We start from the raw sequence: 13358 nt of genomic DNA on the forward strand, positions 1-13358 counted from the left end.
GGGGAGGAAGAGGTCTGGTTTGGGGACCTCAGCATTATATCTCTGCTCTTTACAGATGATATGGTTCTGTTTGCATCATCACACTGTCACTTCCAGCATGCACTGGGGCAGTTTGCAGCTAAGAGTGAAGCGGTCAGCACCTCCAAATCTGCGGCCATAGTTCTCTGCTGGAAAATGGTGGATTGTCTACTCTTTGTTGGGGGAGAGTTGCTGCCCCAGCAAGGTAGTTCAAGTATCTCAGTATATTGTTCCTGTTGTTGACCTCACCTATGGTCATTAGCTTTGGGTAGTGACTGAAAGAATTAGATTGCAGATACAAGCTAAAATGAGTTTCCACCGCAGGGCTAAAGACAAGGATGAGGATGAGGGTGAGGAGCTCAGACATCTCGAGCCGCTGTTCTTTCAAAAGGGGCCAGTTGAGGTGGTTCAGGCATGTGATCATGATGCCTCCTGGGCGCCTCCCCTTAGAGGTGTTCCAGGCACGTCCATCTGGTAGGAGGTCCCGAGGTAGACCCAGAATGCACTCGAGGGATTATAGATCTTATCTGGCCTGGGAGCACCTTGCGGTCCCCCAGGAGGAGCTTGAAAGTGTTGCTGGATAGAGGGTCATCTTGAATACTCTGCCCAGCCTGTTGCCCCTAATTACTTCTGTAGATGATTATGACAGAACCTATTTGACTTTTAGGTGTCTCACGGTCATGGAAAACCTAGAAACGGCATGGAATTTCACAATCACATTTCCCAGGCCTGGAAAAGTCATGAAACTAGTAAAAAGTTTGAAAAATGTCGGGCAAGAAAAGTCTTTTTATTTAAGTCTTAAGTCATGGAAAAAATGTTGAAATTTTATCTATAACTGTGTGGAAACTGGATGTTACATTATATTGTTCAGGTCCGTCTTATGAATTTAATCCCTTGCCATCTTAGCTGCGGATATAGCAAGCACAGGTAAATAAATGAGACAGACTGCCTCCCACTCTGTTTGTCTTCACTGGCGCTGCCTTCCTTCCCAGGCCGATGTCTCTCCTGACTCATACAAAGTGGAATGGAGGAAGCCCAGAGGGGAACGGGGCAGAAAAAGAGACAAGCAGTGCAGAATAGATGAGGAGAGAAAGACAAAAAGGAAGAGTTTGTCAGCTTACTCGGACGCCTGTGGACTGGCTGTCTGAGCTGGCAGCCCTCTCTGTCCATTAGACTGTATCAATACTGGCCTGCCTTTGCGCTTGCTGCTGGCACCTACATTGCTCTGCTATTGTTTGATCTGCAGGAAAAAACTGGCGCATATGGCAAGATTGTTCTCCTCCTTTTGGCTAAATTTGGAAATAAATGGAGACAACTGAATGTGCTGGTGATGCTCTCTCAATTTCTCTGCTTTCAAGCACATATTTTTTGTATTTTTGTGGTTGCAGGCGTGCCACATCCCGTAGGTGTGCATTGAAACAGTGATGGCGTTAAGATGCATCTATGATGGGGCCGGTAAAAGCCACGGCCAATCACATCTTCTTCTATCATTCCCTTTAAAAGCGATGCTCTCTGCTCCATTATGTTCTGACAGTTTTGTCATGGAGGCCAGAAAAACATCATCTGGGAGGCTGTGCAGCATTGTGCCACTGTGCAGCACCTGAAATATGCTGCAAAGAGCAGATGGTGTCATGTTTTAATTCGCATTTCACACATTAAAAGTCAGATTGTCAACATGTTGTCCTTTAGTAATGTTACAGTCACCATTAGAAATAATGAATTTAGAATTAAAATGTGTTATAGTTGGTTGGTTTTATTTAAGGCTCCCCCTCCAGCAGGTGTCACTTTCTGTTTTACATCTAATGTTCTCTGTCATAGTCACACTTAATTAATTACCATGGCAACCAGACTGCAGCATGGAAAACAGCAATATGGCACTTAATTTGATGAATTTACTGTTTATTGGGCCAAAATTAAGACTTTTTTTGCACGACACACTGACTTTTTCTTTCTCATTCACTATCTACTCTACTGGCTCCTCCTGCTGCGCCTCTTAGTTGTATTAGAGGCACACCAGCCACAGCGCAGCAAAGGAAGGATAGGCATGTTGCACAGGTTTGCTGTTTAAAGGGCAGTTATGGAACGTTTTGTGGGTGCACCCCCCACTCTCACCTCAGCACACAGCACCAGCACTGCAGTAGGCTGCAGGCAGCAGTGTGATTCGTTTTATTTTTCATTTCTTTAACTGGATTCTTCTTTTGTTGCTGCATGGAGACGTTCTTCATGTCTAGGTTGAAAATTGTGCACTTCCAAGTTTTCTAACCTGTTAGAGGCCATGGTGCCCTGATTAGTAAAGAAAAGAGTGAGATAGAGAGAGTTGATGTGTTCTTTTAATTCTGCCGGCAGGAGTTTGACTGTGTCCCTCATGGACACTACTGGAGCACTGGGTACAGGGGTTATTACTACAAGCCATCCAGCTCTTTCTCAAGCAAAATCACACGAGAGGGAGTGATGTTGTATAAGTGTCTTTTATGAGTTAATAGTAATAAGCAACAACAGATTATTATTTGTTTGTTAAAATAATGACAAGATCCATGTTTCCATGGCCCCTTCTGCTGAAGCACAACTTTTCTATGATAGAGACGCACTTACAAACATCAGGGAAAGTTGTGTAGAGTCTGGACTGAATGCAGCAGACCGCCACAGGTCACTAAAGCGGCCAATCAGACCAGAGAGAGGAAAGAAAACTGAAAGAGGGAGGAGGGCCAGCATCAGGGCAAGGCTGACCCAACTGGGACCAAGAACTGTTCCTCTAGCAAGCCTTTTTCTGGCTAATGTCCAGTCGCAGGAGAAGAAAGTGGAGAAGAAAGTGAATCAGATGCCATTTAGGCTTACTCAGCAACGTGAAAGCTGAGACTGCTCTGTGCATATCTTCACAGAAACATGGTCCACCTAACCTTATCAGGTTATTAGCTATTACCTATTGCACTGGATGGGTAGACCTTGTTCAGAGCCGACAGACTCCAATGACTCCAATGCAAATTCAAAAAATGCACTGCAGGAATTGTATGATGACATCAGCAGCAACATGCCCAAGCAACTGGATGGAATTTTCATAGTAGCTGGTAATTTAATAGACTCATCCTACAACTCCAAAGATGTATCAAGGGCTAATTTTAATTTCATTTTTTAAACTTTGTTAAAAACACCCAAAAAAACAATAAATCTACTTTGTACCTTGTACCTAGTACTATTACCAAACTGGGAACAAAACAGAAGTCTCTTTTTGCCCTAATAACAATGTGTAAACTAACAAGGGCTTAAAAGTTCCTTCCATCAATCCACAGATGATTGTAGATTGTTTATTGCAGTCACAACACCGATGTAGTGAAACCATCACACCAAAATCATCCAGTTTGAAGATAATGAAAACAGAACCAAGTCTTTAAGAGACACACAGCTTCGATGCTCTACTTTCTCAACTCTGCTTCTTTGGCTCAGCTCTGCATGCACACTCCTCAGACAGCTTAATTTCCTCCTCTTTCTCTTCTCCTCTCAGCAGCCACCTGCGCCTCCTACAACTTCTCCTTCCTCAGTCCGCAGGGCCTCAACTTCTCATCTTCTCAGAGCTCAGCCCCCTTTTGGTCAGGTACTCTTTTTCTTCCTTTCTGTTCTTGCTCCTGTTGTCCTTCTGCATCTCATAATTGTGCTTTTATAATGAGCCGCTGTGCTCTCAACCTCATTACTTCTTCTCTGTGGCGCTCTTTTCATTAACAAGAGCATACAACATACATCTTCCTACATCTTCCGGGGATCATACTCCCTCATTAAATCCCAAAAAGAAAACCAATTTCCTCTCACATAATGAAACAACTTGTCCTTTCCCATCGTGTTCATTTGTCACTGTGTGAGTGCATTTTGTCATGCTGAAAACTGAACTGACCATCAACCTCTGATCATCCCCCCCCGATGTAAATAGTCTCAGCTCATATTGTTTCCATTTCAGTGTTTACTCCTCGGGTGGTCAGCACAGCTGTGGCCAGGTATAACTTTGCAGCACGCGACATGAGAGAGCTGTCACTGCGAGAAGGAGACATTGTCAAAATCTACAGCAAGATCGGTGGAGATCAAGGCTGGTGGAAAGGAGAAGCCAACGGTCGAGTGAGTAAACAATAACAGTCTGTTCATTTATGTATGGTAAAAAGGATTGGGATGACACCTGACCCAGACTCAGAAGCGTACATTGAAGGAGAGGACTTTGGTGCTCTTATCTTTGAAGAGTGCAGTTTTACAGAAGCGTATTGCTACCACTCTAGATCAGAAAAATATGGGTCAGTTTCACGTTTTAATGTGAAAAGTTCCACGTTATAACGTGATAACTTAAACTGTATGTCAGCAGAAACAGACAGTGAAGATGGTGTTTTGATGATTATGTTGACTCTACACCAAGTGTTACTGTAGTTTAAAAGTCTCTCTGTGTCACGGAGATGAAGAAATACAAAGACGTCTGTTTCACTCCAACTTCCCTGCTTCCCTTTCAAAACAAAAGCCCTCTAACTGCCCTCTGGGGGCAGAATCCCATCAATTGCTAATACAAGGCATCTGATTTTGAAACATTTACAGGACCATGTTGTTGGCTGTGCAGGAGCTTGTACGACTTCATAAATGAGAGGAATTTGTGCTTATAAATATGAAAATACAGCACTAATATCTGCGGATCCTCTTTACTCATACAACTAATCTATATAATAATACAAAATAAATATGCTAAATGGCTCCTACACACGCACAGGTGATGCGTGCTGTGTGAAGCGGGGAAGTTAAAACAGACGTCTCCGTATTTCCTTCTTATGTCTGTGACTGGGAGAGACTTTTAAACTGGAGTAAAAGATGGTATAGAGTCAATATAATATAATAATTCTTCTGTAGATTTTAAAGACATACTGTATTATGAATTTTGTTTAAAATTTTAGACTGGAATATTTTTATCACATACTATACCATGAAGTTTTTATCAAATACTGTACTTTGACTTTTTATTACATTTTATGACATACCATACTATGACTTTGTCATAACACCTGTTAGAAACCTTAAACTTAACACCACCTGCTTTACTATGGCTTTTTAAATAAAATTTTTATGACATCTTATACAATTTGATTCATCTATTTATTTATGACATACAACTTATTTTGAAACACACTATATCATAAGTTTTATGGTACATTTTTAGGACGTGCTATGTGACTTTGTTTTTTAGGATTATTATTTTTAAATTCACATTTTTGCCTGCAATGATGACACAGATATAAATGGCCATTTTTTATCAAAACATACTATACTATGACATTTTTGTCACAGTTTTGATAACATACTATTCTATGTGGTGTAGATTTTCAAGGATATACTAAACAGTGATGTTTTATGATATGTTTTGAGGACTAAATATTCTGACTGTTCATTAAGTTTTTTTATCAACATACTATGATGCTTTAAATAGATTCTTGACAACATACTAAACTGATGTTTTTATGACATTTTTGACAACATACTATACTGCAACATTTTGAACATATCTTTGACAACACACTAAACTGACGACATCTTATGATGTTTTTATCGGATTTTTGAAGACATGGCATCGAAAACATGCTATGCTATAACATGTTTAGCAAATTTTTAGATTTTTAGCGCATTTTTTATGATAGATTTTTAACCCATTTTTTGATGACTATACTGTTACATTTTATTGGTTTTCAGCAGTTTTTCGGACATGCCATGCCATTGTTTTTGTCATTTTTTCAACATGCTAAATTACTTGTTTTGGGCCTTTTTTGCAACATCCTATGCTATGGCGTGTCTGGGCATGCTATTTAATGTGATTCAATGTGGTTTTCAGCTGTTTTTTTGAAAAATGTCATGTTTTGACATTTTTGCCATACTATAGCCTTGCTGTTTTGATCATTTTTTCAGCATGCTATATTTTGGTGTTTTTGGCCGTTTTTGAAAAATCCTATGCTATGGCGTGTCTCGGCATGCTTTTTTATGTGGTTTAATGTGGTTTTCAACAGTTTTTTGGAAATGTCATGTTTTGACATTTTTGCCATACTATAGCCTTGCTGTTTTGGTCATTTTTTCAACATGCTATATTTTGGTGTTTTTGGCCATTTTTGAAAAAAAAACTATGCCATGGCGTGTCTTGGCATGCTCTCTTATGCTGTTTTATGTGTTTTTTAGCAGTGTTTGGAAGTGTCATATTTTGCCATTTTTGCCATTTTTCAAAACAAATATAGCCTTGCTGTTTTGGTCATCTTTTCAACATGCTATATTTTGGTGTTTTTGGCCGTTTTTGAAAAATCCTATGCTATGGCGTGTCTCGGCATGCTTTTTTATGTGGTTTAATGTGGTTTTCAACAGTTTTTTGGAAATGTCATGTTTTGACATTTTTGCCATACTATAGCCTTGCTGTTTTGGTCATCTTTTCAACATGCTATATTATGGTGTTTTTGGCCGTTTTTGAAAAATCCTATGCCATGGCGTGTCTCAGCATGCTTTTTTATGTGGTTTTCAGCAGTTTTTTGGATATGTCATATTTTGCTTTTTCTGTCATTTTTTCAACATCAGATCAGATTTGTTTATTTGTCATATGCAGGTTACCACACAGTCAGCAATGCAATGAAATGTTGTGGACGAGAACAACCAATCACTATTCAAAACAATGAAAATAGAATAAAAACAGAAATAATAGATTTAAAAAATAGATTTATCTATATACATATGCAAGGTCCAGAATGTAAACATTAACAAGGCTTAAAGTGTGCGTGCATGGATTTGTGTGTGGCAAATATGGGTCTTAATGCAGTGCCTCAACCAGTTTATGTTGAGTCAAGGAGCCTGACAGCCTGATGGTAAAAGCTGTCTTTCAGTCTTTTGGTGCGTGCAGTCAGGCTCCTTTAACGTCTATCAGATGGTAGCAGGCAGAAAAGTCTGCATGCTTCTATGGCTGCAGTTCTTGATAATGTTGCGTGCCTTCCCCAGACACTGGCTGCGGTAAATGTGCTGGATGGAGAGGAGACTGCTTTCAGTGATGTACTCTGCTGCCTGCACCACTCTCTGTACTGTTTTCCGGCTGTGACTGGAGCAGTTCCCGTACCACACTGTGATGCAGCCCGTCAGCAGGCTCTTGATGGTGCACCTGTAGAACTTGGTGAGGATGCAGGGGTCTTTTCCAACACGTCAATTTATGCGTCCTCCCTTCCTACCTCCTCCGGTGACCCAGAAATCGTTTCCCTTCCGCCATCTTGAAGGATCTTCTAACTGCACAAGTGCACTTTGGAGGAGGCGAGGATAGAGGAGAGAGGAGGCTTCTGGATGAGCCCAGAGCAAGGATACACCAGTGTACAGAAGTTTTTTATCGAGTGGTGAGACAACGGAGCTCCCCGAGGGTCACGGAGATTCTTTATTTGCGTTGTGTCATATATTTGCCACACCTCCTCATGCACCTCCTCACACGTCTTATTTATTCACAGTTTATTCTCTCAGCGCACATTCAGCAGAGTCACTAAAGAGATCTATAATGTCATGGAACACCTCACATGATGAAATGTAGGTCTGATTTAATGCAGTGAAGAAGTTTTTGGATATTTTAATTATAAGTATTTTGGCATCACATAAATCAGCAGCTTATTTCACTTTAGTCTTTTTTGTTTTTGCTTTTTTTAATTGACGTTACAATAAAGGATGCGCATGTCAGGCCGCCCTTTATTAGAACTAATCCACCAGCCAACCCATTGACGTGCATTAATCAATGACCTGAACCCAAACCGCACACACTGAAGCTTTGTGTTTCTACAGAGTACATCAGCACAAAGACGACAAGTTCTCACCCATCTTTTATGTGATTACATCTCCAGTATCATCTCGTCGTACAGCTGATATCCTACAGAGGTTTGTTAACGTGTATATTTAATATCGCCTATTCAGTGTGGACACAGAGATGCTTTCTTGATATTAAAACACGCTGGAAATATTTGTACTGGACATTATGACCAGAGAAATTATTTTATTTTTTTTGTAGGACTTGAACAGATATTCCTGCTAAGATGCAGACGCAGCGCAGCAGGTGATGATGAAGGTGCTGCTATTTGACAGAGAGAAGAGAGGAGGAGATGATGGAGAGAGGGGAGAGGAGGAGATGATGGAGAGAGAGGAGGAGGTGGTGGAACAATAATGTTGTTGTTTTTGTAATTTTTAATAAATTACTCAGAATCTTTATCTTTCACTTTATGACCTGGCTGCCCAACTCATTCGATATTATAAGGAAATAAGTGTCCTAAATAATAATAACTCTGATCCCTATATGAATTAGATTTTAAAGGATTCTTCTCTGCCTGTCAGTCTGACAGCTGATCAGCTGTGCAGCACGTCATATGTTACTGACGTCGCTTCGGACTGACACTATGGGATTGAGGATTTCCCAATTCACAGCTTCCTCTACTCTCTCCTCACGTCTCCTCCTCGACTCCTCCGCCCGCATCCTCTGTGAGAGGAACTATGACACGAGGAGAGAAGGCGAGTGGAGGATGCTTGGAGTTGGAGTTAGCATGTTGGAAAGCACCCCTGGTGTTCATGCCAAACTTCTTCCCTCCTCAGGAAAAATAGCCGCTGACGAGCTTTCCTGACCGCAGCGTCTGTGTGTACTGACCAGGACAAATCCTCTGTGATGTGGACGCCGAGGAGCTTAAAGCTGCCGACCCTTTATACCTCAGCGTTGCCGATGTGGATGGAGGGATGTATGTCTCCCTGCTGTCCATTATCATCTCTTTAGTTATGCTGACGTTAAGAGAGAAGTTATTGTCCTGGCACTAGCTGGCCAGTGTTTTAACCTCATCTCTGTAGGTGGTCTAATCGTTGTTTGTGAAAAGGCCCACGATGGTTGCGTCGTTAGAAAACTTGAAGATGGAGTTTGAGCTGTGCCTGGCGGTACAGTCATGAGTGAACAGGGAGTAAAGGAGAGGGCCGATGAAACGGCCTTGCGGCGTCCCTGTGTTGAGGACCAATGTGGAGGAGATGTGGCTGCCGATTCTCACCACCTGAGCCCTGTTGGTCAGGAAGTCAAATATCCAACTGCAGATGGGGTTCTCCGGACCAGGATTAGTGAGCTTCAAGATTAGCTTCAAGAGAATGATTTTGTTGAATACCGAGCTGTAAACAATGACAACCATTCTGACATATGTGTTCCCCCGATGCAGGTTGTTGAGAGCAGTGTATACTCCTAGAACAATAGTGACATCTGTGGCCATGTTTGCTTTTTTTAGCCATTTTTGAAAAGTCTTGTGCTACGGCGTGTCCCGGTACACTATTTTATGTGGTTTAATGTGTTTTTCAGCTGTTTTTTGGAAATGTCCTATTTTGACATTTTTCCATACTATAGCCTTGCTGTTTTGGTCATTTTTTCAACATGCTAGTTTTTTGTTTTTTCTTAAAAAAAATTTAGACATACCTAAGCCTCGCCTCTTCTACCTGCTCCCCCAAATCCACAAGCCTCTGGAGACATGGATGGTCCCCTTTGTTGTTCTGGTCGGCTGGCCATTCCTCAGTGACTGCAGAACCCTGCAGAATAACTTAAAACACATTATTTCATTAATCCACTTTCCAAATTACACCCGAGGAGCTACATTAAAGACAAGAATTTTTTAAAAAGATAACAAAACATAACAAAACAAATATACAAAATTTAAAAAATACTCAAAAAATGCCCAGATCCATCCAAACCCGACCATGAAATCCTGCAGCAACTTGAGATCACACTTAACTAGAACAAATTTTAAGTCCACATAAACTATTATCTCCAGATGTGTGGGTGTGGAATGGACAGGAAATACTCACCATCATTTGCAGATATCTATCTGGCAGACTCATGGATGTATTATAGTAACTGGGAGGAGACAGTATTTAGAAAAAAGTTAATAAATAAAAAAATGGAACCATCACAACATTGTTGGTCTATGGACTCTGTCTGAAACACAATGAGTAATTTTTACACTAAATACTTTTTTTTTTACAGTGTAATACATTATGAAATTTTTAACACATTTTTTTCCAAGATACTCTTTTTTAACTTTTTATGACACACTATAGAATTTTCTGAAGACATACTACACTATGAAAATTTCGAGATACTATTACTTTTAATCACATTTTAGTACTATATATATATATATATATATATATATATATATATATATATATATAGTAATATATATATATTTATGCCATAGCATTTTTGTTAAAAACTATACAAAGACTTGACTATGACTACATTTAATGACATTCTCAGAATTAGAATACCTAACCTTAACATTGTGCAGGTATATACAACAAAATTGACTATACTATGACTTTTAAGACATACTATACTGTGACCTTTTATGGCTTTTTTATCGACATACTGTACTAAGACTTTTTTTGTATTGTATTGTCACCATCTCTGTTAGTTCATTACTCACTTCTTTCAACAAGTAGGAGAAGGTGTTGCCTAGCAACAGCTGGAGTAGTATTTGAAGTAGCCTTTAAATATTTGTTACAGCTGGGTTGTTACATCTCAGCTGTGCAGTTACCTGAAAATAATGCACATCCTCTGGACAATTAGGTATATTAGTTAGTGGCCTTGGTCTACAACATCAACTTGTCCATACAATAGATTCACTTTATTATTACCACAAGATTATCTCACTGCATGTAGAACTAAACTGGATGTAAAAAAGATTCTGTCTGAACTGAATTAACATACCTTGTTTACATTTACACACCATAAAGCTCTGATAAATTCTATTTTATGTTTCAGATTGGATGGTTTCCCTCAACGTACGTGGATGAAGAAGGAGTGCAGTAAGGCTTGGATGTTTGCTGGCATGGCTCCCTTTAAATCAGGAACCATCTTCTATCTACTGTTCTCAGAGAAATTACTCACTCTCTCCAGGAAAATAACAAGTGGGGGAAAAAAGAACTTTTTTGTCGTTGTTTTTGCTGGATACTCATTTTTCAGCGAGTGTTTCTACCCCATTTCTCTATCTTCAATTATGCATCAGCTTTGCTTTGTTTGTACATTTTTATTTTTATTTTTTGCAGGATGTCCTGTTTAATTTCTGTACAGGAAAGAAGAAAAAACTGGCTTCTGGCTTGTTGTCTGTCAGCCTCCGTGTGCTCTGCAGAGGCTCTATTGAACTGAGGACACAGGAGAAACTGACTGTGGATAGCTTTACTTTGAAAAAAAAGGCTCCCCTTTGTTGCAGGTCTATGCGAGGTGAAATAATTGTAAAGTATAGATAATTTATTGAATAGAGATTATTATCATTACTAATGATTATTGTGGGGAAGTTGATTTTAAGAGCAGCAAGGAATCGGACGAGAAGAATAAGAAAAAAAAAGACATGCTCTGTTTTCATGTTGAGATTTTGCCTTAGTTGTCATGGTGATGCCTTGTGGGCTGACACCAGTGGAGGGAATCGACTTTGTTGACTGGTTTTACTTCTCCATGTATGCATGTGCCCATGTGCGGCCCACACAAACACACACACACACACACACAGACCAGTACAGTACGGTGCCTTTGAAGAATGGTTGTTGCTTACTGAACGTCAACAGTAAAGAACATTGCCATTGCAAAAAAAAGACAGTTTGTCCACATCCAGAGGACTTTGCTAAAGGAGGGGACAGGCACTCATACTTAATACTGGAGACAGCTCGCCTTCTGAACCCTCCAAAACAACATGGTGAAGCATTTAATCTATCCTAACAGGTGACTGGATGGACTCACAGAGACAGCCGGGGGGGTTTTATAGCCAACAACAATCACATACACTGTTCACATCTGTCTTGGCGTCACGAGTCAACGGGTGCAATCAGCCGGATGCAAAAGGGAAACATAGAGACATTCCACTGGACAACTATTTCACACTTTTGAATCTTGTGTTTATTGTTTGTTTTTTTTCTTTTGCACAGAATTTTTTTTAAGGTTTTGAAAACTGGACCATGTTATTTCAAGCCAAATTCAGCCATGTTTTAATGTCTGCACGGAGTTTGTTCGATTGTTATGTTTTTGTACTTTGCCTTATTTTTACAGTTGATCAGGTGATGGGATTTTGTTTTCCTTGATGTTTATCATTTCTCATGTGTGAAATTTGGTGCAGTGCAGACTGGTGAAAATTAAAGTGTCATAAGATTTCTTTGAGTCTGAAGGAAAATGTTTGTGCTAATTAACATGAATAAACAGAAGGAGCCCTTAATCATTTTGTGATTTTCTAAGGTTGCAGTGCTCAGTGTTTCCATTTACTTCCATTACTTTCCTAATGCCATATATATGAATTTACAGCCATTTAAACAGCAGTAAATTGGCATAAAGCTTTTATCAGTTTTCTATTAAACACAGATGTAACAGACGACTTTACAATTCTAGTTATACAAGTATTGGGATTTTTACTGACCAAGTCAGCTCAGGTTTCAAATTTTGTTTACGTTCAATTTGATATAAAATACTTTGACTAACTCTGCTTATATGGCCTTTAACTTTTCGATCTTCTACCTACATATTTTAATTAAGCATACATATATTGCTTGCAGCTTCCACTGAATTGTCTTGAAAATGTCACAGTTTACAATAAGAAATAAAATAAGAAAAGCTGTACTAAAAATGGAAATTATGGAAAGTAGCTGGTTTTATAAAATGTGGACTATATTCTTCCCAAGAATAAAATAAGTTATTAAACTAGCTCTCAAGCATTCATAAAGCCCACTGAGAAGCAAAGTGCAAACACTGAGCACGCCAGCTCGAGCTGATTCACAAAGACGTACGTGCAGAAGATGTTATGTTTAGTTTCTAAACTTTTGACTGTCTATGATGTGTGTTACTGCAAAGGCTGACCGCCCCGAAAAACACAAAGTCCTACCACTGTGTGAGACGGACACACAGGAGGCCTCCATGTTGTCTACGGTGAGGGGAGGGGGGGATTCTAATCGCTGTTTATGTAGTGGACAAAATCCCATTGCATGCGGCTATTGATATTTCAACTCCTGTCAATACGTCCTCAAAAAAATAAGTACTTAATCGTGTACATTTTTTTTGAATGGTTGAGTATTTCCAAATAAGGTCTATCATGAAATAAATATTTCTCTTTTGGTTTAAATTTGAGACTGAATCGTTTTATTGTTGGATTTTTTTTATTTTGTATATTGAGTTTTGAATGTTCCATTGCAAATAATAAAAACTAAAATCTTAAAAACATGTTTTTCAATGTGCAATTTAAAGTGAAAATAGACCAAATCACAATGTTTGTCAGGAAACAGCTGAGATATCAACAGAAAATGGACAAACTCTAACAAAGAGTGGAAAAGTTTTC

The 13358-nt window shown here is 39.4% G+C and overlaps 1 protein-coding gene across 3 annotated transcripts in view; it reads left to right on the forward strand.

Moving 5' to 3' along the window:
• The window catches only part of vav2 (vav 2 guanine nucleotide exchange factor), a 237670-nt gene extending 224567 nt beyond the window's left edge, over nucleotides 1–13103 (forward strand). For 2 of the 3 annotated variants that reach the window (XM_042508993.1, XM_042508994.1), the window contains 2 exons: nucleotides 3965–4119; nucleotides 10808–13103. In XM_042508993.1, coding sequence (XP_042364927.1) covers nucleotides 3965–4119; nucleotides 10808–10855 — 203 coding nt within the window. In that variant the 3' untranslated portion in view covers nucleotides 10856–13103. Of the gene's footprint in view, nucleotides 1–3517; nucleotides 3608–3964; nucleotides 4120–10807 lie in introns of all 3 variants that reach the window. The other variant, XM_042508992.1, reaches the window with a different exon arrangement.
• The last annotated feature ends 255 nt before the right edge of the window (nucleotides 13104–13358 follow it).

The sequence above is a fragment of the Plectropomus leopardus genome, chromosome 20 (assembly GCF_008729295.1).
Source record: "Plectropomus leopardus isolate mb chromosome 20, YSFRI_Pleo_2.0, whole genome shotgun sequence".
NCBI classification, from domain to species: Eukaryota; Metazoa; Chordata; class Actinopteri; order Perciformes; family Serranidae; genus Plectropomus; species Plectropomus leopardus.